Source organism: Zophobas morio, unplaced genomic scaffold (genome assembly GCF_036711695.1).
Source record: "Zophobas morio isolate AGI-343-1 ecotype UQ-CSIRO unplaced genomic scaffold, CSIRO_AGI_Zmor_V1 ptg000021l, whole genome shotgun sequence".
NCBI lineage: Eukaryota > Metazoa > Arthropoda > Insecta > Coleoptera > Tenebrionidae > Zophobas > Zophobas morio.
In genome coordinates this window covers 6,269,121-6,296,158 of record NW_026972126.1, presented here as the reverse complement: position 1 = coordinate 6,296,158, position 27,038 = coordinate 6,269,121, and the positions used below count along the sequence as shown (strand labels likewise).

Sequence of the window (27,038 nt, the reverse complement as noted above, 5' to 3'; positions counted from 1 at the left end):
TGTTTAAGGTTCGGGCAATTTTTGTCACTTTATCTTTGCTAAATAGTACATTTATTTGCCGCACAGAAATTTTTTTGAAATCGGTAAGTTATGCTCTAATGTAGTGTGTGATTTTTATTTTCACTTTTGGTAAAAACAGTAATTTTAAAATTTGCGGTAAAATTTGAGGTTAGGTGTTTTATATTCCACGATTTTTATTTATGTAAGACTAGTGACTAATAACTGTTGGTTCGTTAATAATAATGAACACATTTTTATTAAATACAAAATTCAATTCTGGTTGAAATCAGCCGAAAACGATTAAAAAAGCAAAAATAGAGAGGTTCCAATTGTACCAACTTAACATCGGGTAAACATTATTACGTTATTATTGACTCCCGCACATTCCACGTAAGCGCAACTAATAATGTGGTATCACAGGTGGTATAAACATAAGAATAACCGTAATTTCATCTTATTATTGGGCAATGATCAAAAAAGTGTTCGATATTTTTAAAATTTATATTGTAGTAGGAACATGTTTATTACTAAATGCGCAACTTGTGATTGTTTTTAAAGCAAAAATAAGTAAAAGGTGTATGTCATGGAGTTCCGTTTAAAAAAAAATGGTTATTTTGACAAGATTTAAGTATAGTCCTACAAATCCCGCTTCTTAAAAAATTTAAAAAAAAGAGAAATTTGGCATTATATGCAATACATTGCTAAAATATGCAAAAAAATATTTCTTTTTTTAATTATTTCTCATATCACTGCTCTGTCGCCAAGTTCGTAGACGAATGATGAATGAAATCGAGAAATGAAATACTTAGCCCGTAAAATTCTTATATTGTTAGACAAACTTTAACACCGGTGTCATCCTATATGTCCAGTGAACCCTTGAAACTTTGGGTTATCTTTTGGATCTGTCATTCTGTTTTGACACTTAGATGTAGTAGCTAGAACATCAAAATTTTCACAAATTAAATATACGCTATTGCTGCGAATCCACTTTATCTTGAAGTTTTTGCTCAATATTAACGTTACATTTTACGTTTGAAGAGCAACAGTTGTAAAAGATGGGTTTTAACATGTGTAAAGAATTTTATTAATAAATTTGAACATAAATTTAAATAATACTCACTGAAAGGTGCCACTGAGTGTAAAACATAAAACTAAACCTAGTGATATTCTAAAATTACTTTGTTACATAAAGTATCTGGTAAATTGCATTTCAGTGATTGGCAACAGAAATTGTACATTCCCCAATTTTGGCAATACGGTTTTCCAAAATTTTCAAATTTGTAGGGCTTGGACTAGTTTCCTCCTCTTCTTCTTTGGGTTCCTGTATTTCACTCTCTTTTTCTTCCTTGATGATTTTATCCTGGTCTTCACTATTTTCGTCCTTTTCTGTTTTAATCTCTACATAGGGTTCAATGATTACAGAGTCTTGCAACGGCATAGTCAGGTATTCTAAATCTCCATAAGGCAGGTTTGTTATGTCGTAATTTTCTCCGTTTCCTTCTGGTCGGATAGAGCTTAAACGTGGTCTACCTCTTCCTCGTTTACTGGTAGGTTTTTCAATTACTGGGTACTTCCTAGGCCGACCGCGCGGTCGCTTTGGAGGACTTTGTGAGGAGCTGTCGTCCATGGCTTCGCTTCTGACGTGCGAGATAACCTATTATAGTTAAAGATCAGTTAAGTACGTTGTTATTTATAAACAACTTACAAAGGGCAATGGCGTGCTGGAACGAGACGGAACCAAAGAATGACTCATTTCTAACTTATAATCAGTTTCATAATCTTGTTCATGAGTTTTTCGAATATGATGTTTGAGCTTGTCATGTCTAGAGAACGCTTTATCACATTGATCACAGGCAAAAGGTCTTTCGCCAGTATGAACGAGCTGATGACGAGTTAAATGGGAAGATCGTTTAAAGCTACTTGGGCACAAGTCACACTTAAACTTGCGCTGTTTCTTCGCCCAAGCACTCAGTTTTGGTTCTTCTTCGAGGTGAAATGGGTTTATGGTATTTTCCTGTAATAGTAAATGTACATTGAGCGAAAATGGAATTGTTTCAATTACCTCGTTATCTGTAGTTACTTCATCGACATTGTTACTATTCGAGCTTATTTGTACTGCTTCATCAAGTGAGTTCAGTGTTTCTAAAACCAATATAATTAAGTTTGACGAAATGAACAAACATTTTTTTACCTTTTTTGGAAAAGTCGCTGTTTTCTCTTTCAATACGTTTTACGGGAGTGGGATTTTCATTTTTATTTTCAGAATCTTTATAATCTACAGCAACACGTTTTAATCCTTTGTATCTTGTTTCCCGGCCATGAATGTTTGTCTCATTTCTGGAAGTCTGAAAATTATTGTTATTAGTAGTAATATTGCTTTTTTATCATTAAATAAAGCGTAAAAGTTAACAGTGTCAGAGCATTACCTGTATATTTTTTATTTCGTAATGTAATTGTGGTTTTTAAGAAAATTAAAATAATTTGGAATTACTTTTACAAGCAGTGAATGAATTTTTCCTTTCTCTTTACATTTACTCGTGTGACGGTTTTGAAGTTATTATTGAGTGCAATACTAAGCTTAGCTTCAAAGTAATAAATAATAACAGGCGTTTGATTTTCCTTGCATATTGTTTTTTGTCCCTAAAGCTGTTGCTACACTGAAATCGGCAAGAAATAACACCGACTGATCCTCCAAAAAATCAATTGTAAAACAATGACTTGCAGCACTTACAGTAAAAACTAATTACTTTACGTAGTCACTACAAGACGCTATTTTACCTTTGATTCTTACGGGACTTAAGTAGGAAGTATTTCTTGTTCGCTTCATTGTAGTAACTGCCCTAATGGTGCCTTTAATTTGCAGCCAAACGTGAGAAATTTAGCACTGAAATAAACAAATACCATGAAATAACAATAAATATAATCGACCATGTCGCTGACACATTAAAACATAAATTATCGAACTTCCACCCGTTTGAAAATATCAAAAGTATAATTTTAATACCGTGGTGTCACTACATTTTTCATTTTCCTCCCTCAACACTCCAGATATTCCTGATAACTGAAATTCGCCAGCCAATTCATAGAGTGGATTCAACGCCTCAGGAAGAACGTCAACGTTGCCCTTATAAATGAGCTCGATAAGATCATGAAGGTGTTGATAAGAAACTCCATGCATAATTAATATTGGATGCTCTCGGTTATGTTCAGTAAATATCCGATGGAAATATGGACTACTCGTCGCTAAAATTAGTTTGTGGGCTTTAATACTGCCATCTTTGCAACACAAAGTGACGTCCGCAAGTTGTTCGTCATTGTATAATTTCTTGAACATTTTGCTGATGTTCTCCAGGTGTTTGTTTGGTGAGAACTGAACACTCGATTTCATCTGAAACGAAAGAGTAGTTAAGCTTAAAGTTGTAATGCAAACTTAAATATGTATTGACAACTGCATGAAAAATGTCAGAATACTTTAAATGCAATAATTCTAATTTTAAAATTTCGCAAATAAGTTATTTTTAAAAATTTGGTCTGAACTCTGAAGTTGTTTAGACGCCACTTCCCTCTCCCATGGAGGACCCAGTAAACAATTCCAGTTTTAAATAAAATAAAAGACAGACGGAAATGGGATGCAAATTAATTTAGGAGCTTCAGAACATGAAATTAGCCTTTTGTCAAATGGGCTTACGCTCAGTCAAAACATTGTTACGTTTGTTCGGTGAATAAAATCGGCGTGGGTTAAACGCAACTATTTATTTCTTACTATCTTGAATTTGCACGACTAACTATTACAGCGATTATGTATAAAAATAATTCCAGCACAACTTCTCTTGACTCAACTGCTGAATAATCATCGTTCCCGAAGGTGGCCTCTATTTAAAACCCATACTTCCTTCTAGATTTGCGCGATCGGGATCTTTCTGGTTTGCCGTTCACGACTTCCGCTTCCAGACGTTTCTTTAGGGCTCCGTCGCTCGGTCGTATTGAGGATGAATCATCATCGGCGTAAGACTAGAAAGTTCTCGACGGCTCATAGGCGTCGTACCGAGGTGGCGTATGGATTTATTTCGTAAAAAGCAAGGAATTTTTTTAACCTATTATGTTTCGGGAATTTTTATTTTACCTCTTTCAGTGACCTTGCTGTCTGTGAAAATTTGAGAGTATATCCTAGCATGTCCTGTTCTGACAAGGAAATACATATCACGATTTGTAACTCAAGTTTTTTTTTTTGAAAATATGGAACGTTAATCTCAGAGAGAGAAGAAAAACTAATTCGAACCATAATAAACTGCTACTTTCGCCTTACGGAAGGAAAAGACAAAAAGAACCGTTGCTAACAATGGTTTTGCTTCTACAAATATCGCATGTTTATTCCAAATTGTTGATGTTTTTATGACAAATGGACAAATATCTCGAAGTAAACACATGATGTTACGTGTACATTAAAATGAAACAAACAACAATTTCTCGGCGTCTTATGATCTCTAGAGTATGAAAAAATGGGTCTCCCGTTTCCGTCTGTCTGCGGTCTCTATGGATATGTACTAGGAACAGATAATCTCCGAAACTATTTGAACGATTGTCGTCAAATCTTATACGTATTTTAGGAATATCGTGTAGATGGTAAAACGCCAACCAAAAGTTGTCTAATCGTCCTTACTAACAATGTGACGATGTCACCTCAAAATCTTGTATATGAATATTATTTAGATTTCATAAAATAACATAGTATTTTTATACTTGTGATTTATGAATATCCGCCTTTATTTTTTACCTTAGGCATCCAGAATTTTTAATTTAATTTTATCAATGTGTAGGAACGCCGTACTTTAGAAGCGACCAACGTCGTACTTAAACGAAGTACGCTGTATTTTTTAAATATTCAAAACCATACTCTATAAACGACGATTTATTAGGAACGACGGAATTTGTAAATTCTGAACGCCGTACCTTTGATTCAATTCTTTTAAATTTTATATTAGCCAAACCTTATACATTTTGAACGTTGTACTTTATATACGATGGACACCGTACCTTATAATAAACGAGTAACGCCGTAATTGTAATTTTTATAATATAGGAAATTTGTAAATTCCGAAAGCCGTACTTTTAACTTTTAAATTACATATTAAACTCTAGAGATGTGCCGACTGCAGTCGGCCGACTAGTCGGCTTTGTCAAAACCGGTTAAAATTAGTTTAATCGACCGAAAATTGGTGTCAAAGTGTAGATAATCTTCCGTTAGTTACGATTCTGAAATCGCCGTCACGATATATGGTCCAATAAACACGCAAAGCGAATTTAAAATTTCCAAAAATTTTCCAAAAAAGTGGTTAAAATTGGTTAAGTATTGTATAAACTGCCCTAAATTGTGTTATTCTTTATTTTTGTACTGAGTTACTACAAAAAATTAAATGTTAAAATTATCCAAAAAAATTTAACACATTTTTTGGAAAAAAAAGAAACTTCAGTTATTCCTTTTATTAAAATAAAACAAGTTTTTAAGGTAGTCAGAGAAATAGAAAAAAAAAACCCACTGTCTGTTGCATTTATAAACAGTCGGCCGACTTGTAGTCGGTACATCACTATTAAACTCACGAAAATGAATGAGTGAAGCAATTTATTTTATTTATCAAATTAAGAACGATTTACCCCATTTTCCCGAAAATTTGAGGAAATAGTATTGTTGTTATTACTATTGTTAGTATTACACTACACCTATTCAAATTGATACACGTGTCCTTTGTAAAATCTTGATAACGTCATTACAATTTTTTTTATGGAAAACTTATTTGAACCATAATTATGCAATTATGCATGGCATGATTCTTTACCAGTACTTTAATTATCCACACAAAGTGATAATTTAATTTTCGAAAGAACTAGATTTATTGAGTTGTAGTCCAGGAGCGAGGTTAGTTCTTTGTAGACTTATTAGACCAATTAAATCTATCGGGCAATTGGCCACTTTCATGTTTGCTGGACCACGAAAAAGTAGGTCCCTCGTTTCCGTCTGTCCGCGTTTGTGTCGATTTTTATTAGACAGATAATCTCCGAAACTACCAAACCGATTGTTGTCAAATATTATATGTATTATACAAATATAGTAGAAGTTGTAAAATTGACCAAAATTTGGCTAATCATCTACATCAACAACGGGATGGCGTCATCTCGAAATTTTATATGGTAAAATTTTATAAAATAACATAATCTTGTATTTGTGGTTTATGAATCCGTGTTGAGTTTTTACTCAAGATATCCAAATTTTTGGGAAAAAAGTCAAAATTGTGTAGCAATAATTTTGCTATTTAATTTTGAAACTGGAAAACCGAATGCTCTGAGATCTTGCAAACGTTTTAAGGTTGTCGTAAGCATGTTAAATATAAGTGATTGTTAATCCGTTTTTCCTCTTCCAGAAAATTGATGGCGCCATCTCAAAATTTTGCCGAATAAATCCTATCTAAAATATGCAAACTATTATGAATTTATACTCGTGGTTTATCAATACATTCATATTTTTTAGTTACTTATACACAGTGAGTCAAAAAATTAATGACTGAGGCATATTATTTTAATGATCAAATCAAGAAAGGGTCACCCCATTTTCCCCAAAATTTGAGTAAACAACAGTACTGTTGTGATTAGTATTACACTGCATCTGTGCAGATTGATATAAAGCGTGTTCGACTGAAAAAGTCATCAAGTTGGCGTTGCTTGTTTGATAGAAGAAAACGTAGCGAAAAACGTATGCAATTATCATGTATAAAAACCTGAAATTACATACATTATTTACCAAAATTTGAAGTGAGATTCAATGTTTTTCTTATATTATGGTGCACTTGGACTTTGTCAGTGCGGATCAATACCGATACAGTTCATGCTACAACAAAAAATATGTCATCCAGTTTAACTAGGTTTTTTGTTATTTTAATATAGATAATTAAAAAGTGGCGAGACCTTTTTAATTCATAGGTGTACACAACTGTGTTCGAACGCCAATCAAGGCCGCACGTTTGTATAGACAACAAGTGGTCGCTCGAGATTTTCGACATTTGTAATGGATACTCGACACCGGTGTATAGGTGTTTATTGCCCCTAAAAAAGAAGCTACAACAACTCGACTCAATGCAATACAGTTGGCCAACTAATTGATCCATACCGTATACATATGCTGATCCGCACTTAATAATATAATCAACAAAAAAATTAGCAGAGAGAAAAAGTGTACAGAGTGAAATAATAATGAACTAATTTGTTTGCCTTATATGTATCCTAATTTTCTAAAACATAATAACAAATATAAACTTTCCTTGCCTCGACAGTATTGCATATCTCAAGATGATTTTTTTTTTATTATTATTGGAATGCTAGAATGTGACAATTTCATTTGTTTGACGTGGCTGGTTTTTCAGTTTTTACATTATTTTTGTGCATTAATATTTTCTGAAATGTTCCTCATTTAGTTTGAAACGATATAAAATTAAATACAATAATTACCCTCGTTGTACCTTATCAACGCCGACGTGAACAGTCATTAATCGTTATCACCGTCGTAAATAGTGCATTACGTACACAACCAGGTAAAAGTAACATTTACCTGTCACCCTGAAGGTGTAAATTTGGTTTTAGTATGACCGATCCTTGTGATAACAATGATTACAAGCCGAGCAACTTCACAAATGCCAAAAATAGCTTCCAAAGCCGCCCCTGTCGAAGCCCCGGTCCTGCATCCGGTAATCGACGTGGGAGTTTGCAGCTGAGAACACACGAAAGTAGACCTTATGACGCGTCCTTGAAATGCATTGGGTGCATTTTTCAATCACTTTTAGCGCATCAGCTGAACTGATAAAGCTTACTTAGTGAAAAAAGAGTAACACGTCGGCAGTAATAACAAAATCGTGCTCAAAACAGCAGCAACAATTTTTTTTTTTCATGTTTTTGCTGTGAGTAAAAATATCGTGCACAATATTATAAAAAGTGAATCTAAATTATGCAAAAACTACTCACAGAAAATGTGAATTATTCTGTTAAATGAGTCTCTGGTTTGGAATTGCGTTTAATCGGTAAATACGACGAAAGCCCACGATTGACATTTTTCTGCGAATGCTAAACGGTCAATTTTTACGGGGTTATGTTTTTGTTTAATTATTACCTTGAGATGTGGAGCTGATTGCCGATGCTATTTTCCGACGTGAAATTTTCTTTTCGGTATATAACGTTGTTACCCACACTGCTTTTAACTTGTGACTGCGCCCTTTCTACAAAAGGGGGGCAGAGTATTGATTTATACCCGCTGTCCCCCTCTTTCAGAAAACCCTTGCGAATTCATTATTAATTCTGGACGGGATGAAGGTGCCCGCCCTCCCACCATTTTATTATTTTTTATTAATTATAGAGGAATCGTTTCAGAAAAATATTATTTTTATTACTTACGGACTGGGTTAATATACCGTTCCTGCCGGTACATTTTTTTTCCTTTTAAAATTATAACATGATCGCGATCATATTGGGACACTTTCGGTAAATATTTGCGTGTTACAACGAAGACTGTTTATTTTCATTCTAAATTTCGGTACATTGTTTACTTTGTGCTATATCTCTTATATAAGTTCTTGTAATTACAATAAAAGGGTTGTATGTTCTCGCGTATCCTGCAGATTATAGCCATACAGCACGAAATAATTATAAGTTCTTACATGTAATAATACACTGCTCCACACAAATAAGGAAACAGGTGAAAATTTAATTTAAGTATTAAAACATAAAATTTTCGCTTTGTTCGATCTCGGTTGATGCAAACACAGGTTCGAATCATCCTTTATTGAATATTAATTACGAGAACTTTTAATAACTGAACAAAAAACCTAAAATGTGATTTTATTTATTAAATTATTAAACTACAGTTGTTACTAAATACACATAAAATTATCGTGAGAAGTAGTTGTAGGGTAAGCCTTTATTTTTGTTTTTGAAGTCATTGGGTGTATAGGTCTCAGAAACCACGTTAGGAGTAACCAAACTACTACAATTGGAAGTCAAAAAGTACAAGAAAACTAAGGGCCGGTTTATAGAACAGCGAGTTAAATATTTAATCCTCGATTAGTTTAACAGAGAATTAAAATGTGGAATATGAGCCTGCGATTGGTTGAAACATGCACGTTTCCTAGCAACGGACCTCAGTTAAAAGTTAATCGCGAATTAACTTTAACTTCGCTTTCTATAAATCGGGTCTAAATGTTTTAATCTTCCTACGTAACAAATACATTAAAGTCGTAATTACAATTAAAACGACCTCTTTTTATCATGGACGCTGGAGTACATGAAGTAAGATCGGGTCAGCGCAATATTGAGTGTCATTTGTGGTTACTCTGAGGATGCGCGGTGGTCGAAATATGTCACTGTGTTTAAAAGCAAAAATTAAAATTATACAGAAAGCATAGTAGAGCGTCGTCTAAGATTTGTCTAATACTTTTCAGATGACGTGATCAACTTTTTAGTAACATTACATTAAATATACAAATTTTAATGTGTACAATGTAGAGATAATTAATAAAATAAATGCGCATCATTAATTTGTATAAGGGCAAGTATTTTTCAAGATCACACGTCATCATTTTTGCAGAGTGAATGTATGAAGAAATTTTTAATATATCTTCTTGCTTGTTATTTTTGGGCTCTGCTATGTTTTTTTAAACTAGAGATTAATACACATAAAATAATCTAAAAATAACTTTAACATTTCGAGAATATTACTAGGTATATCTGACAGTTATTTCAGTATTTAAGTCTGTGTTGAAGTGTAGCGAAGACACTATTTGTGTGTAGTAGTGCAATTACCTTGTTAGTATCATTTAGGTCAATAGTGGTGAACAACAATTCCCTTCTTCACAAACGTGCCGTTTTGAAATCTGCTTAAATTTCAGGGTTGTATTTTAAGTTTAGGTAGATACTTGGTCGAGAGAGAACAACTCGGTTAAATACCAAGACAAAATAGTGGTGTTGAATGTCAACTGCATACGAGGTACAGACACAACAACAAATGATATGGTGATGTACGTGACGCTTACAGATAGCTCAGATTGGTTACAAAATAAATCAAATAAATCCCTGTTCATCATTTCCGACCGTTTATATTTGCAAAATACCAAAGATTTTGTAAAGGTAAACTTTATTAAAATGCTATTTTGTATGTTGATAAGGTTACAACTTTGCATTATGTGGATATTCGTTCTATCTATATCATACTTAAGTAAGAAGACATTAGAAAAAGAAGACTTAAATCTACAATAATATTCTTTTAGAGGGCATCCACATATTTTTTGTTTTCGATGGAATAATTCTATTAATGGGCAGTTTAATGTATTCCTTTATTTATAACTTTAAGACCTGGTTTACAGAAACACTGATCCCGCTATTAATATTTAATCACGCCATTAACCATCAACCAGTCATGTTCACGATTTTTAATCGTACCATTAAATTTTGAATTGAATTAAAGATTTAATTCACCTACTACCTTTTGAAAAATGCCAGTTACTAATTTCATTGAATTTCCATAAAAACTAGGTAATTGTGTACAATTCAACATCATCAAATAAGGTTGCTATATCATTATTTGATGTGGTAAAACATTATTTTATAAAAAAAAAACGGGACGTACCAAAAGTGAGCGTGTTTTTGTAAACCTTTGCATTGTTTAACATTTTCAAGGAATCTGGAATCATTTGGCAACGTCACAGTGGCATTTCAAAAATAACATTGTTGCAAGCATGAGAAGAAACTAGTCAGAGTATGGTAAAATACATGCAGACTATTGTGTATTTTCGAAAATAATTTTACTATTTGTTTGTCTCTATCTCTAATAAATAAGTATTAGACGGATATTTAGGAGCACGCTGTTAGTAACTCACCTTGTATATATTAAATAAATGAAACTACTATTTTACACCAGAAAACAACTTTTGTTTTTACGTGTACAGTAATAGATGTGGGAAACGATATTTTCACACGTCATCAGAATGAATTGTAGTCGAGTAATAATAATTTGAAAACGCTGATTGTAAGAACCGGTATACACAGATCACATATAATTTTATTAACAAAAGTGCAGTTTTGTGATTTTCAAGTGATCGTCGTTTACAGTGTTTTGGGTAAAATATTAGTTAGTTTTAATAAACTTGTTTTCTTGACTAGAAAATGGTAAAAGAATTGTATCGTAAATTCTTGTAGTAATATTCATAGTATACATCTGCTGATCTCCACATGTTCTTTTTTGCTTTTTATGTTGCTGTTTAGTACAATGTTATTAGAACTTTAACCCATTCTCCCGACTAACCAAGTATTGGGCATTTTTATTATGTAGTTAGCTATCTTAGTATTGTTTACTTTATTTAGTTTTGAATACATGCAAAATAATTTATAACTAATACAACAATTAACAAAAAACTGTTTTAATCAAATTAATATAGTACGGGATGTTCGATTTGAGAAATAGAAATTATATTTAAAACAGGCACTTTGGAGACATTTCATTGCTATTTATTTCAACGCCCTTTACATTGAAAATGGTCTAATGTTATTTAGACAGAACTTCCCTCGCCCCTGAAGTTCAATCAAACCCAGTTCGTAGATAAATAATATAAAATTTCATTTTACGTTTTTTTATGTTTACCCTTGGAAGTTTAAATAATAATAACAATAGTATATATATGAGCTGTTAAAGTACGTTTCAAGTGAGTTTTTCATATCAAACTTTTGTGATAACATTATCAAGTTTCTAGCAAGGACACATAATGTCAGTGTAATTAGTTGTAATACTAATAATGACACTACTGTATTTTCAAAATTTCAGGAAAGTGGAGTGAGTCGTTTTTGATTTGATTAATAAAATACGCTGTTTCATTCATTTTTTTTGTCACTCTGGGTAACTAGTTCTAAAAAATATGATTTGTACACTGATAAACCACACCATATATTGCACATTTTAGACAGGATTTATCAAGCAATTTTGAGATGACGTCAAATTTTTGGGGTGATTACACTGAGTAAAATTATTCAATCTGAGTTGTTCAGTGATTTCTGAGTGGGGTAACTCTGTTAAGGGAGATGAGCTGCTCGAAAGACTTCATCTCGGGCTTTTTGGGGGATTTATGTACTGCACCCAGCACCAGTTTATCCATTTATTCCGATAGCTCAATAGCTTTAAAGTGATCTCGGTAGATATTGTAGAATAAAAACCAATTCGTTGTGTTAATTCCTTATGCCCAAACCCTGTATATAAAACTGGTAACACATACGTATTTTGTACTGTATTTTCTGCTTGATTCTTAGTGAATTGTCAACGAAATATCATTTTCAGCCGGACAGTCATGTTCGATTATTAACTATTTTAACTGCTACACTTGTTAAAGATGAATCCATAAAGTAAAGGAAAATTTATTTTTAACATCGCTGCAGGAGACGATAAGCCATACACAGAAACACCTTTATCTTGAGATTGCAACGACCTAAAGTTTCCCAAGAAACCACGAAAAAACATCTTTTAGTAACAGAACTTTGGTAATTCTAGAAATATGTTTTATTATTATCTAGCCTAACATTTAAACAATTTTCTTGGCCTCACTCTGAAGTTCCAAATTACACACACTAAATTCGAATAAGTAATTAAATTTGGATTACATCAGAAAATTTACTAAAATCTTGTTCCGCACGTTGAGAATGAGTGGATAGACTTAAAAATAAAGTCAATTAAAATTATAGTCTGATTATTGCTTTGACTCTTTAAATACTTTATAACAGCCTTGCAGTAAAATCCAGTAAATTTAATGATCGCCAAATGGTTAAGATTCTTGTTGAGATGGATTGTAACGAATATTCAAGTAGCTTAAAATTTTAGCAAAAAACATTCGTATAACTTTTTTTTAGTTTTCTTCGGCTTTTATTATGTTTTAAGGAAGGAGAGCAAACAGATAATTACTAAGTAACTTCACGTTACGTCACTTACATGGTCTTCTTTTACTATTGGTTGTCATTTTATACTGAATTTGCCTAATCATCTCCCATCAATAATTTGATGAAAAATGTTTTTAGTAAATGGCATTAAAATTTTATAAAATATCATACACCTGTACTTGTGATTTATAAATCTAGCTTGATTTTGATTATTATTATTATTTTTATTGCTTAAAGCGTCTTGTTCTTTTAGATGCATAATACGAACTTTCATCAGAATTGCAATGGTCCAGCGGTGGCGCACTCACTTCGCAGATGAGAGGTCCGGGGACCAATGCCGGGCCGCAGCTTTTTTTTTTTTTTTATTGATCAAATCAAGAGTGGTTTATCGTATTTTCCCGAAAATTTGACAATACAGTACTGTTATGATTAATATTACACTGCACCTATTCAAATTGATATTCTAGTGTCCTTTGCAAAATGTTGATGACGTCATGACAAAATTTTGTTATGGAAAAGTCACTTGAAAAATACGTATAACGTGCTTCTTTACCTGTATAAATGTAACTTATAGGAGTTATCAAAAAAAGTAAATAAAATTCGCAAAATGAATAGTTAACTTTTTTTGCGATATATGCGATGGAACCAAATTTGTGCAACAATTTTTTCGGGGACAGGTTTTATAATAACTCTTATTTGCTGGGTCAACAAAAATAAAAATAAATTCATAGGGTGCTTTAATGCCAATGCGAGCTCCTTTAAAACCCCGTGTGATTATGAACTACCAAAGATTTGTACAAGTTAATAATAACTTTGTGTCACAAATCACACTATAAGTTTAGGTGGATCATCTGAAAGTAGGTAGTTTAACGGACTGAAGTCGTCTGGTTGTTGATCAAAGAACTGAATAAATAAAACTCAATTTGCTGTTTTAAACTAGTTTTATTCTTAGTCGTTTTATTTGGGTCGTTTTCGAAATATATTATTTTTACCTTGTTCTCACGACTAAAATTGCAATTGGTTGAGTCGCTTCAAATCGAAAACGACCACTGGGCTACAATATTTATGTTAAATTTGATTTATTGTTATCAAAATTGTGTAATTATGTATAAATGTTTGTTGTTAAGTTTGATTTTTGCTAGAATGCACGCACTGTAATACTCCTAAGAGGTTTAAAGAAACAGGGCGTTTTACATTTTGACTGAGACTGAACTCATAGAAACCTGGAGCCTCCAGAATATGCTGTTCATTTATCAAAATTCAAATCAGTCTTTCTAAACACGAACGTTTATCAATAAATTCCAAAATAAACTGCGTCGTTCCCTGCTAGTTCGAAGCGCGATGAAGCCGGCCGGCTTCACTTGAGTTCAGTTTTCAGTATATGTTCAAGCAACACTGTAGCGGTGTTGGCGGCAGCGCAGCGCTAACAGACTTATTTTCTGTTGCAGTTCAATTTTCGTTCGCAAACAATAAAAGAAAACCAACTCGAAAATACTCCTCGTTTACCAAACTTTGAAAAAATTATGGACATCGTCGTCAACAGCCCAAATGTGAAATATTCCGAAAACTACATCGAGTCCAACTATGAGTACTTGTATACCAAAGTCGAAAAAAGTGGGAGCAAAATCGAGGTAAGATCATTCATTATTCGACGTACAAGTGATAAGGAAAATACCGCGAAAAGTGTAGCGCGGTGAATCATTTCCTCTCCAGGTCGAGACGGCATGGAATTTTCCAGCAAAGACCCGCTGGAAAATCAATACATCCAGCTGATTCTAGAATATATAGAACTGTTTTGTTTAATCCCCGCGACCTGGTCGCGGCCACGCCTATGTTCGATCTTTATTTCGATTTTTGAGATTTACGTTTGATATTTGAGAATTTTTGACTCGGTTCGCTGTCCTGTTACGTATACTTTGGTCCTCATGGGCATGTTCTGGGAGCACCACGTGCTTATCCATTGTCAAGTTCAAGGTAACGGTGCCGGCCTTTGGTTTATGTAATCATTGTGTCTAATAATGTCAGTTTTTTTTCCTAATAGGATAATACATGCGAGTGATATAATACCCAAATGATTCTAAATATGTATTGCTTATTTTGATTCGATGAGTTATGAAGATTTTTCTTGGCTTTCAGTTAGTTGCAATAACTGCTTAAAATAAAACATTACTGAGGAAGTTTTTGTAGTGACTTCTAGAACACACATTTTGTCTAATTTTTTAGCTAATAATAGTTTTAAACGTAATTGATTTACTTAAATTAAACTATGCAACTCACATTACACATGTTGCATTTAAAAAACTTGTTGCGTTATGGCATTTTCGACCAGTTGACAGCCCAGGTTTACTTATATCGTTTAATTGGATCACTTAATTAACAATTACAAATCCATATTAAAATCTAATGACATCTATGTAGAGTATTTTTAAGAATAGAATAACTAGCGAGAACTACTTGGTCGTAAATCTTGATAAAATGATTAGTGACAGGCACGTTTAATTGCCTCAATTTGTACAGATCCCATAGGATTTGATGTAATATTAACAATTGATATTCAACCTGTTTTAATTAATTATTACAAAAAAAAAGGTCATAATATTTTCAAAAATTGCAATATTTCTTGGAGAAATTGAACATCGTTTCCAAAATCCAAAAAGTCGATTCATTTTCATAGTAGTCGGCGAATATTTATTACGTGTATTTGGACTACTTCATGGTATTATTTTTTTGAGAATTTCGACTTTTGGAAATTTAATAAATGTTCATAGTGCGAGTTAAAAACAGTGCAATAAATATGGTAAATCTTTTCAGTATTATATCAACTTAAACATTTGAGATTATGATTGACATTTGTCGTTTCAGATACCTTAGTGATATAAAAAAAATTGTATTATTTTACCAAGTTAATTCAGTGATGTTTTTTGTTAAACGACGCAGTCTAGAAAAAATATAATATTCTTAAATTTCATTCTACCTATATAATATATATATACTATAAAATTTTATTGACAATAACGAGACGGACAGTAGTACAATGGTAAGAAATATTTATGGCTCACACCAGTTCACCTGAATTTCTCGGAGAACATTCAGCAGGTACAGTGTTCTCAGTTTAAAGTGGTTTTTATGACAAGATACTTACTAAACATTATCCCCTCATTATTACCCCATGCGAGGGTTCGACCAACAATATGAGTTGAATAACAGAGTACATATACGGCCCTGCAAGAAACCGACCACATTCTTATTTATGGCTAGGGATTTACTCCATTGTGCCCATCATCGACTTCGACACAATGGACCTATCATAAAAACAACTTTAAACTGGGAACACTTTAGTTGTACACACTCATAAAATAATGGTCATTTTCGTTCCTGAATAACAATGGTCCCTGTCCGGACCTGGATTATTCTGATTTTTAACATCTGGGGATCACCGGCACGCGACAACTTAAGTTGTAAATAATTCTTGCTATTGTACTACTGTCCGTCTCCTTATTGCCAATAAAATTCTATAGGGTAGAATGAAATTTCCAAAACTATAATAATAAACTATTGACTCTAAAAAAGGCAAGTCGTCTTTTAAGTTTGGTATATTTATGGATTTTTACAATATTAATTTATCTAAATTAAAGATTTTAAATACCCGAAAACCGTAACAATATTCACAAGTGTATTTTTCTTGAACATATGTATATCAGTATATTAAAAAAAAATAAATAAATAAGTCGGCGCCAATCTTGAGTATGTGTCATTGATCGATCCTTTTGATTTCGCATGACCAAATTCTTAAAAAAAAAATCGTAATTGAGTAGTCCTTACCACGTACATTTAATATTCAACAGAGCGTCTGTTGTCAAAACAAAAAAATGAAAACGGAATAATCAGATTGGTTGTGATCTTGATTTCCGTTAAAAATTATCCTATGTAAAAAAAAATTGAATCGAGGAAAATGTCACAGCAAATACTTTAAAAGTTAATTCTTTTTTTTATTTTTTATATTGTGTAGACAGTTGATTTTGGATCAAAACTGATTGTCATGTGGTCGTAACCTACATCATTTTTTTTTTTAATATGTGACACTGTTTTTGAATCTGTTATATGAATAAAACCTGATAAAATATTGGAAAATCAACTTCATCATTTTCAAAATCTGCCAAAATTTCGCTCACTTACTGCAACAATATAAAGGCACCATTTTTCTTTAGAATATAGACATATTTATTAATTAGTTTCAAAGATTTTCGGAAATGTATCTACAAAATTACCCTATCTTTGTAGTGACATTGATTCAGTTTCAGATATAAAGTTATTCTCGTGAGGAACAATTCGTAAGACAGGATTTGTGATGTAGCAAATCGTTTTCTAAAATAATTCATCTTCAAATTGTAAAATTATCTTTTCAGTGACTGAAAAGCTTTCAGGTTAAAAGTGGTCAATTTTCAGGCGCGTTTTGCACCTCGTGACCACTAGTTCTTTTGTACAAAAATGTTTTTGAGGATTTTGCAAATAATTTTATCACAAGCTGGTTTTAAAGGATATTTTTCAAAATTGATATAATAGTAATAAAATAGACATCAATCGAGCTTGTCAAATATCGATAAGTATGTAAAAAAATGTAAAGGCCCTCAGTTTGTACAGGTCCCACAGGATTTGTTGATATAATTATTAATAATAATTTATGTGCAACTTGTGGTTATTCAAAGACTTCCCTTATATAACTCCTAATTATTATTAATTAAGTACTATTTCAGAAAACATTGTAATAATATTTTCAAAAATAAAATATTTCTTGGAAAAATTAAATATTGCTTCCCAGAAAGTAGATTATTTTACATAATGTATTTCTTTTCGGATGTTTTCAAATTCTCCAACTTTCCACGTGTTTTATTATTTTTTCGAAAATGTATACATTTTTTGTCGAAATTTCAAATACAACCGTTAGATCATTATTTTCAGGATTTACGAACAGACTTTTTTTTATTGGATTTCTTGTTATTTTCGTGTACTACTTCATAGGTTTTTCAGATTTTATGACCAATAAGTAGGTAGATAATTTAATTGATCTGTTAAATTGTCACATTCATTTTTTGTACTGTTGACATTCAACATTTTCTCCTTTAAAGTTGAAAAAGTTGTTCTAGAATCTTAATATTTATTTATTTGTCCTGATTGGTTTCATAGATTCCATAAACATCATCACCAACGCTTCTTTTGTCAATTAATTTTTTAGTTTGTAAAAAATTACCCTAGCTTGAAGTGAATTCTGTTTCAAAATACAATCACAATTCCACAAATTTTCGTGTAGGTATAACATAATTTTGTTCTGTGACATAAGTTCAAGAAACTGAAACGAAATTAATTTTTCGTACATTGCTTGCCTGCGTCGATTTTCTTCAATCCGACATTTTTTAACATCTTCCATCTGTCCAGAAAAATTCATATTTGAGACTTCATTCCACAAGTGGGTACATTCAGGCTTTCTCGACGTTTCACGGCCCTAAAGTACGAAAAAGGAGTTCTCGCGTTTCCGTCTGTCTGTCTGTGTCGATTTTGATTAGACACATAATGTCGGAAACTACCATATCAATTGTTGTCAGATTTTATATGGATGTTGAAAATATCGTCTTAATGGTAAAACGCTAAACAAAACTCGTCTGATCCTGCCTACCAACAATTTGATGACGCCCCTTCAATTTTTTTATTACGTAAATTTTTTAAGTAAACTTACTCTTGAACTTGTAGTTTATAAATACGCCTAGTCATCCAAATTTTCCCCCACAAAAAGAAAAACCAAATTGTGTATTAACCCTTTAGTACAGGGTTTCTGTATATGTTAGTAGAGTCGAAGTAGGTAATAAAAATGTGCCGCCTCTCAGTCTTGTACTTTACTAAATGCCCAAGGACGCACGACAAATACCACACGCATCTATATAACTTGTTGGATAAATGCTGCATATATTATTAAAAAATAAAATTAATTCATTACAATAACAAGAAACAAATTTATTGCTGTCAAACACCACACTAAATGTTGAAGATGTTCGCTATTTTGTTCAAGGCATATGTTCACTCTCTTTGTAATTTCCAAAAAAGTGTTATGTAATCCTTTGTTCAATTTCATGTTGCAATAGGAACTCTGCTCAAGGTCTTCAGGAGATTTCCCTTTGTTGACACTGGCAGTTCGAACAAATCTGTTGATTACATCTTTAATGTGAGCCTCTAACGATCTTTCTTGAATTATTAAATCACAGTATTTGGCCAGATATTCTTGCTTACAAGCGGTTACAGAATACACCCGCTCTTCGTTTACGAATATCCCATTGCGATAACAACACATAACAGTGAAAGTGGCTTGATCAACAGAATAAACCATTTATCACGGTCATCGCTTCCTAGCACAAAAACAAAATTTTCGTACGCAAGCACCAAGTTTTGAAAACGACTATTTTGTTATTTTGACCTTGGGTCAACGAGAATTACTGTAATTCACACTTGAAAAACGTTAAAACAATAAAAACAATGATAAATGACATTAATGACAAGTGAGAACTGCCATAATAATAATTTCAGCGAAGCGAAATTTTTGAAGCTCATGGCCAGCTAGACTCTTAGAATCACTTATAAAATACCCTGTATAAGGTAATCATTATCTAAATGACATGTGAGTAATGTCCCAGACTTGTAATCCGTAGGACGCGCGTTCAAACCGCTCATGGGAGCTTTTTTTTAACTGTGACTGTTATTAACAATGTTTCTACTTCCTGAGCGTAAACTAAGGAAGTATTGTAATATTTTAATTAATAGAGGTTGTCACAAAAAAAAAACATACTTTTTAAAGAAACTGGATTTGTTAATCTTAGACCAATTTTTGTACGAAAGTCGCGCGGATATCAGGAATAATTTTGATTTTTCAGATTTTTCAAAGTGACAAGGTTTTTTAATTTTTTCAAAAATTACATATTTATTTTCGATTTTGTCTCTTCAAAGTGCTGTAAATTCATCGATATCCTTATAGTATAACCCGTGTATCATTATTTCTAGTGTACTAAAAGTTTTTATGACAATTTTTATGATTTCTTCGACCATGTGCTGAAACTATTGCACTACACCGACAGATTCTCAGCATTCTTGAAAGACGGATCATATTTTATGAGCTGACAGTTTACTATTTTTTTTAAAAGATCCACGCAGAGTTCTAGAATCATTAACATTATGTACCGTATTCTTGATTTGCTTGAAAAAACTGCCAAATCTATACTGAAAAACTGTTACCAAGGTTCTATGGAAATTAATTTACTTCCTTTTTTTTCCTCTAATCTAGCTCCAGTTAGTGCGTTTGAGTTTTGACCTTTCCCCAACTGACGTTTCCGTAGCCTTTTTACGAGTTATTTGAACTTCAATTTTATTTTTATATATAAGAAAACAACAATAAATAAATTTAAGTTAATTTTATGCAGAGTGGTACTTTTGGGACTGGAATAACTGGATCATCCAAACTTGATAACTGTTTTCTGTTAAATTAGCCTTGTGTGTTAGACGGAGATAGCATTTTTCTCTATTCCATGATGTATGTTTACAATGCCCCGCAAAATTTTAAAATTTTTGTTTTTTTTTTAGATAATCTTGTTATTTTTTCCACTTTGGTCCCTAATTCGTAATTATTAAATCAAATATAAAAATTCTAGAACAAAAATCAACAAAAACAACAAACTGATAATGATTTGGAACCAAATTGCAAGAAACCAAAAAATAACATCTTATTTGATAAATGCTTTAAACGTCGCTCAGTTAAGACTTAATAACGTGTATGGCCTGCTCGAGCATTGATAACAGCTCGCATACTGTTAATCAAATTTCTAACTTCTTCTGGATCAATTTCTTGCCACTCTTGCGTCAACCTAAGTGTTAGCTCTGGGAGGGTAATAGGAGGGTGCTGTAATGCTTTAATTCTTTTTCCCGTTATGTCCCATAAATGCTCGATGGGATTATAAATGCTCGATGGGATTGCGGGGCAGTGGCAGTGGTTATAGATTACGAGATTTCCTCAGAACCTTTGTAGATTAGTTAAAGTGGTAATTAACTGACAGTTTATTACTTTTTTAAAGATCTATAATCCAGGTTGGCAATGTCCATAGCCTGTGGTAAGTCACATCGGGGCAAAATTTCCATGTGAAAATTGATAACTATTTTTCTCTCACGCTAAATTTTGTGTATATTTCTTCGTGCCTTCGTGTCTTACTACAATTTGATAGTATTTTTCTAAAAACGTCCATACTTATTCTTCTTTCTTACTGTTAAATACCCTTCAGATTGACAGGCTTTCAACTAAATAAATAAATAAAAAAAAACATACTTAGGTCAAAATAATACAGATTACCGGAGGCACAATAACATGATAATGTTTGTCTACAGGTCACCCCCATCACAGAACATCTGGTTTTCCGTACCAACACGAAAGTGCCCCGGGTGGGGGTGATGCTAGTGGGTTGGGGAGGCAACAACGGGAGCACATTCACTGCTGCCATTTTAGCCAATAAAGAAGGATTATCGTGGACGACTAGAAGAGGGGTGCAGAAGGCGAACTGGTACGGATCACTTACCCAGACGAGTACGGTAAGGCTGGGCAATGATGTTAATATCCAGTTGGGCAAGTTGTTGCCCACAGTGCATCCGGATGACTTGATCATTGACGGGTGGGACATTAGTTCGGCCAACCTTGCCGAATCTATGGAGCGAGCACAGGTTCTAGAGCCTGGTTTGCAGCAGCAGTTGAAACCGAAGATGACCCTAATGAAACCGCGGCCGTCAATCTACGATCAAGATTTCATTGCAGCGAATCAGGTAAAGTTCATTGATAAGATATTAGAATCTTAAAAAAGTGAAATGTTTTGAATTTTTAATTTTCAAAAAAGTTAAATTCATACTTTTTAGCAACATAGAGAATTCTCCATATGTTTAGTTTAGTCCTATATTTCCAAGTACACTGTATGACTCAGGCGTCTAACTATCAAGTCAAATCTAACGGAAACTTAAAGAAGATTATAAAAATTTATATGGTAGTAATCGTCAACTTTTACGTAATATTGCCGATTTGTGTTTATTTTTCTGCGTATGCAATCAATGACGCATTTTTATTAAAACATCCGGCACATGTGAAGTGTTTGCTGCAAAGGTCAAACGAAAATATCAGTGATTTATAAGTAAATCGGGCGAAAAATGCTAAAATGTTAAATTTATAAAAATGAAACTTGTAATTTGTTTTGGAAGACTGTTTTCACCCTTTTTCATTATTTTAATACAATAGTTATTCACCAATTTGCATAAAACATTGTACTGTAGGTAAATATTTGTGTGGCGAAATTCACAATTTGAATTTAAATTTCAAATCCACTTACTGTTAGGAGAATTTTCATTCAGCTTATCTATGAGTAACTGCTTTAAATCCTACATAATTTGTAGATGAACCTTAAACAATAATGTAAGTAATAATTGTTAGAGTGCAAATACCACGAGAAGAATATTACAATTTGTGTGCTATCGTTTACGTTCTGAAATGAAGACATTCTGAAAAACACCAGTAACTTGAAATTTACAGATTTTTTTTTTAATTTTAGGCCGCTCGTGCCGACAACGTCATCAAAGGCACGAAACTCGAGCAAGTGCAGCAGATCTGCAAAGACATCGAAAGTTTCAAGAAGAAAACAAACGTCGAGAAGGTGATTGTGTTATGGACAGCGAACACCGAACGCTTCAGCGATATCTTAGAAGGCGTCAATGACACATACGCCAACTTGAAGCTGGCCATCTCCTCGAACCACCCCGAAATCTCGCCATCGACCCTCTTCGCATACGCTGCCATTTCTACGAACTGCACTTACATCAACGGTTCTCCTCAAAACACTTTCGTACCAGCGATCATCGAAATGGCCGACAAGGCAAATGTTTTCATCGCAGGAGATGATTTCAAGTCGGGTCAGACTAAAATCAAGAGCGTTTTGATTGACTTCTTGGTGAGCGCTGGTATTAAACCGACCAGTATTGTTAGTTATAATCATCTAGGGAACAATGATGGGAAAAATCTCTCAGCACCAAAGCAGTTTAGATCCAAAGAGGTAAGATAATTGCATGAAACTTGGTAATTTTTTTGTATGAGAAACTGCTGAAATTTGAATCATTTCGGAAAGTATTTTAATAACTTAAAAAAAAGTTGCATCCCAAAATTTTCTTGAGTAGGTCACACACTTCAAGAAGAATTGTTTTCCATTTGGCTATTAATTGATTGAAGAAGAAATAAAAATATGACCAAAACAGTCTTTTCTAGTATCTTTTTGTAAATTGGACGATTCAGAGAGTAATTTTGTAGCTGTAAACTTATTAATAATAATCTTATCTACTTGTATCTAAGTTGATCTTACCTCCTTAGCACACCCTTTCTTTATTTTCTGGACAATGCAGCAGTCCATTTAAAGGCGGCGTCTGTGCGCCAATTTTAGCACTTTAGGAAAGTCAATTCTAAAGGTCCGAGAGGCGCTGTCCCCTAGTGGTGAGTTCATGAAAATATTGATAACGGTCCAACTGTTCTACATATCTCTATTTCGTACTCTACCGAAAGAAGTTTTGCTATCTGCATCTTATTATCCTTTGGTATTAGCGATCCGTTTTGCTTCCAAACTTATGAAACTGTTGAAAATGAAAACGCATTTTTCTGAACCTCAAATGTGTTCCGTGGGTCTAATCTTGCGTTTCTTTTTATTTTTATTAAATAAGAAGTACATATTTCACGTATGTCTTCATTGCTAGATCAGACATGATTTTCCCAAATCTTCTTCATTTCTTTTTATATAAAGTTTTCAGATTTTCCTTTCGTTGTTTGTTATTGAGCTCGGTTTATTTATCATAAATGAGTGAGGTGGGAAATAATTTTTTCTCTCAATTGTCAATTAATAATGGAAATTTTAGAACGCAGTTTTCACCACTGTTTTCAGTTTATAAAACTCTATTAATTTCATCGAAAATATTGTCAACTTTTTTGTCGGAAATAAGATACAGTGAAAAGAGTTTGCGTCGAAGAATCTTCTATTTTCTCTCATCTCTCATATCGCAAAAATAAAAAAATTAACGAGGCACTTCCGATCTCAGAACGTAGACAATGCAGCACTTCCATAAAAATGCATAAACGTGCCCGTTTAAAGTGGACTAAAAATTGGTCAGATTTATAATTTTTTTTATGAAAAACTGCACACTAGACATGAATATAAATTAGGGTTAAGTTTACTAATTCGAAATATAATTTTTTTAAATATAGGTACTTATATCATATTTAAAAAAATGCCATTCTTGAAACCGCGATGATGTCCCCTGTTTATTTAAGATAAGACGAAACCAGGTCAGACGCTAGCCTTAACAGAAAAATACAACTTACCATTTGTAAGAGTGAACGTCGGCAATAATATACCTAAATTTTCTTGTGTATCTCCTGATATATCGAATTCTAACCTATTATTATATCTAATTAGTGTATATGAAAACAGTTATTATCGTCTTCTCTTTTTTGCTTGGGATTTGCCATGCCATTTATTGAACTGATTATAAAATATTGTTACGTTAAACGGGTGATTTAAATCGGCGTGGGTAAAACTCAACAATTTATTTCTTAGGAACTCAAATTTATCAAAATAATTCCGACTGAAATGGATTTGACTAGACTCTACTTCTCCCATTGTCTGGACATAACTCTGCCTCCTCCCGACGGTGGTTCCCATTTAGAGAGTCACGCGGTCCTTCTCAAAACGCCTCCGGCACCGCTTCTAGACCTGTCTGGAGCACCCATTCGCAACTTCCGCTTTCAGGCTGTTCTCCGGTCGTCGTCACCGACAATGAGTCTTCATCGCCGTACATACTAGAACCCATAGGCGTCATACCGGGGCGGCGTATGGGTTTATTTTGGAATAATATTGTCCATTTATTTCAACTATATCATTGGAATTGCGGTATCGACTATTAAAAAGTTCAATAATGAGGTTATAATAATATATATTATTGAATTTTATGTAAATAAAATAACTGTTAGAGTAAATTATTATGGTAAATTCTTTGTTGTTTCAAATTTCGGCAGAGTATCTCTATAAACAACAAAGTTACATTGATTAAATGAGCACTATGTACAATTGTTTGTTATTAAAACAGATTTCGAAGAGCAATGTTGTTGACGACATGGTGGATTCCAATGAGATTCTGTATAAGCCAGGAGAGAAACCCGATCACGTGGTCGTCATCAAATATGTACCGTATGTTGGTAAGTAGATATACGCAGACGTTGTAGTTGTAGTGGGTTGGAAAGCAATTACGTTGATGTTTTGATAAACTTTCATATCGTGTTTGAAAACTCATTTATTGCTAGAATGTAATCAATACCTGTCGACTGAGGTGCGACTACGTACAAACACTTCAATATTAGTAGTTGATTGGTTCGACCTGCTCAAATATCAGATATGGAGAAATGTGTTACATGTGATATATGGTTTATTGAAAATGAAATATTGGAACCTTTACTAAATAATAAATTATTTAGATAATAACCCACAAACGGCTTAAAAAAATTATTTTCAAATACGATGGAACTTAAATTTTAGTGTATCGTTATAATTGACGACATCGTGCTTAAAATTAATTATTACTTTAATGTGATCGTGTTGAAATACACGTTTTTTTTCTTTTCAAGGGGATTCTAAACGCGCTCTTGACGAGTACACTTCAGAAATCATGATGGGAGGCATCAACACTATAGTGGTCCATAACACCTGTGAAGATTCTCTTCTGGCGACCCCTATTATACTGGATCTGATTATTCTAGCAGAGCTCTGCCAACGAATCCAAGTGAAAAGGCAGAGCGACGACGATACAGAATACACCAGTTTCCATAGCGTCCTTTCACTCCTCAGTTATCTATGTAAAGCACCCTTAGTTCCCCAAGGCACTCCGGTGGTTAACGCACTGTTTAAACAAAGAGCTTGCATTGAGAATGTCTTGAAAGCATGCATAGGTTTGCCGCCCGATTCAAACATGTTGTTGGAATGTAAAGTGCCATTTATGATGGGCGATGACGTGAATAGCGAGCCCCATAAGAAAAAATTAAAAATTCAGAATGGACGTCATTAGTTGCAATTTTAGTTGATTAATTTTGGAGTTGTTTGTTTTTTCCTTTGCTTTAATTTGAACATATCGAATCCGATTTGTTGTCCAAAATGTTAATGTCTTAAGTGTTCTCTTTGACGTGGTTAAACTGAATCTGATAGGCTGTACACAACAGACTTAAGTAATTTCTTTGATTGTGATAATGAAAGTATTTTACTTTTGTACCTCTCACATTAATAAAAATCTGTTGCTTGAAGTCGTGTTTTATTTTTTATTTTTGTCAGTGATGTTGATTAAAAACCATAAGAATTAAAAAAGAAAAAAAAATATTTTTACAATTTGTACTTTCTCATTTCATATTGTTGATTAAATACCATAGGTACATATTGTATTTAATCAATACTCATACCACTTGTCCATACAGAACCCGCTAAATGGCTCTATTTTCTAGATGCAGAAGCTCAGGTGACGTGTCCAATTTTTTTCCACATTCTGCAGTCTCATTACGACATTGAGGCCACTTTTAGTTCCTCTCATAACTTTACAAATGTGGCAGGCCGGAAATTCCTTCCTCAAAGAACCCCAATATTGCGCAAAATTTCTCCTTCGTGACGAACTGTATCCTTTACTATAAGGGACAAAACCCCGAGCCCTGCGATCACCCTTAAATAACCTAGACATCAAAACCATTCTTTCCACGATCTCGCGTAATCTTGTTGTCTAAACCACCCGCGATGACGAAAAAGTGTCCATGACAGATATGGTCATCGTCATTGATCTAATAAAGGAGTGGATGGAGCCTTGTATACGTTTCCATACGCGAGCGAGTGTAATCAACATAAGAAAGAAATAGCTAGAGCGGTTATGCATCAGTGGGGAAAGGACGGCTGACCACGTATCACGTGCTGGGTGGCAAGAAACGCTTCATTTGAACGGGAATTAATACGTTT

The 27,038-nt window shown here is 33.2% G+C and overlaps 2 protein-coding genes across 3 annotated transcripts; one reads left to right on the top strand and one right to left on the bottom strand.

The window, feature by feature from the left end:
- On the top strand, positions 1-26,344 carry LOC135133183 (uncharacterized). The gene is made up of 6 exons (XM_064061482.1): positions 1-83; positions 14,400-14,582; positions 21,367-21,795; positions 22,569-23,066; positions 25,141-25,249; positions 25,676-26,344. The coding sequence occupies exons 2-6, from the start codon at positions 14,475-14,477 to the stop codon at positions 26,110-26,112; spliced, it is 1,581 nt and encodes a 526-aa protein (XP_063917552.1). The 5' UTR covers positions 1-83; positions 14,400-14,474; the 3' UTR covers positions 26,113-26,344.
- LOC135133187 (zinc finger protein 131-like) lies at positions 1,073-8,240 on the bottom strand. 2 transcript variants are annotated; one of them, XM_064061484.1, is made up of 6 exons: positions 8,153-8,240; positions 3,005-3,388; positions 2,192-2,345; positions 2,063-2,142; positions 1,706-2,014; positions 1,073-1,654 (listed from the first exon to the last, which is right to left on the bottom strand). In XM_064061484.1, exons 2-6 carry the CDS (start codon positions 3,386-3,388, stop codon positions 1,211-1,213), a joined length of 1,371 nt encoding a protein of 456 aa, XP_063917554.1. In that variant the 5' UTR covers positions 8,153-8,240; the 3' UTR covers positions 1,073-1,210. The 2 variants fall into 2 exon arrangements, with proteins under 2 accessions (XP_063917554.1, XP_063917555.1); XM_064061485.1 differs by lacking the exon at positions 8,153-8,240 and adding an exon at positions 8,008-8,092.
- Positions 26,345-27,038: the final 694 nt, after the last annotated feature.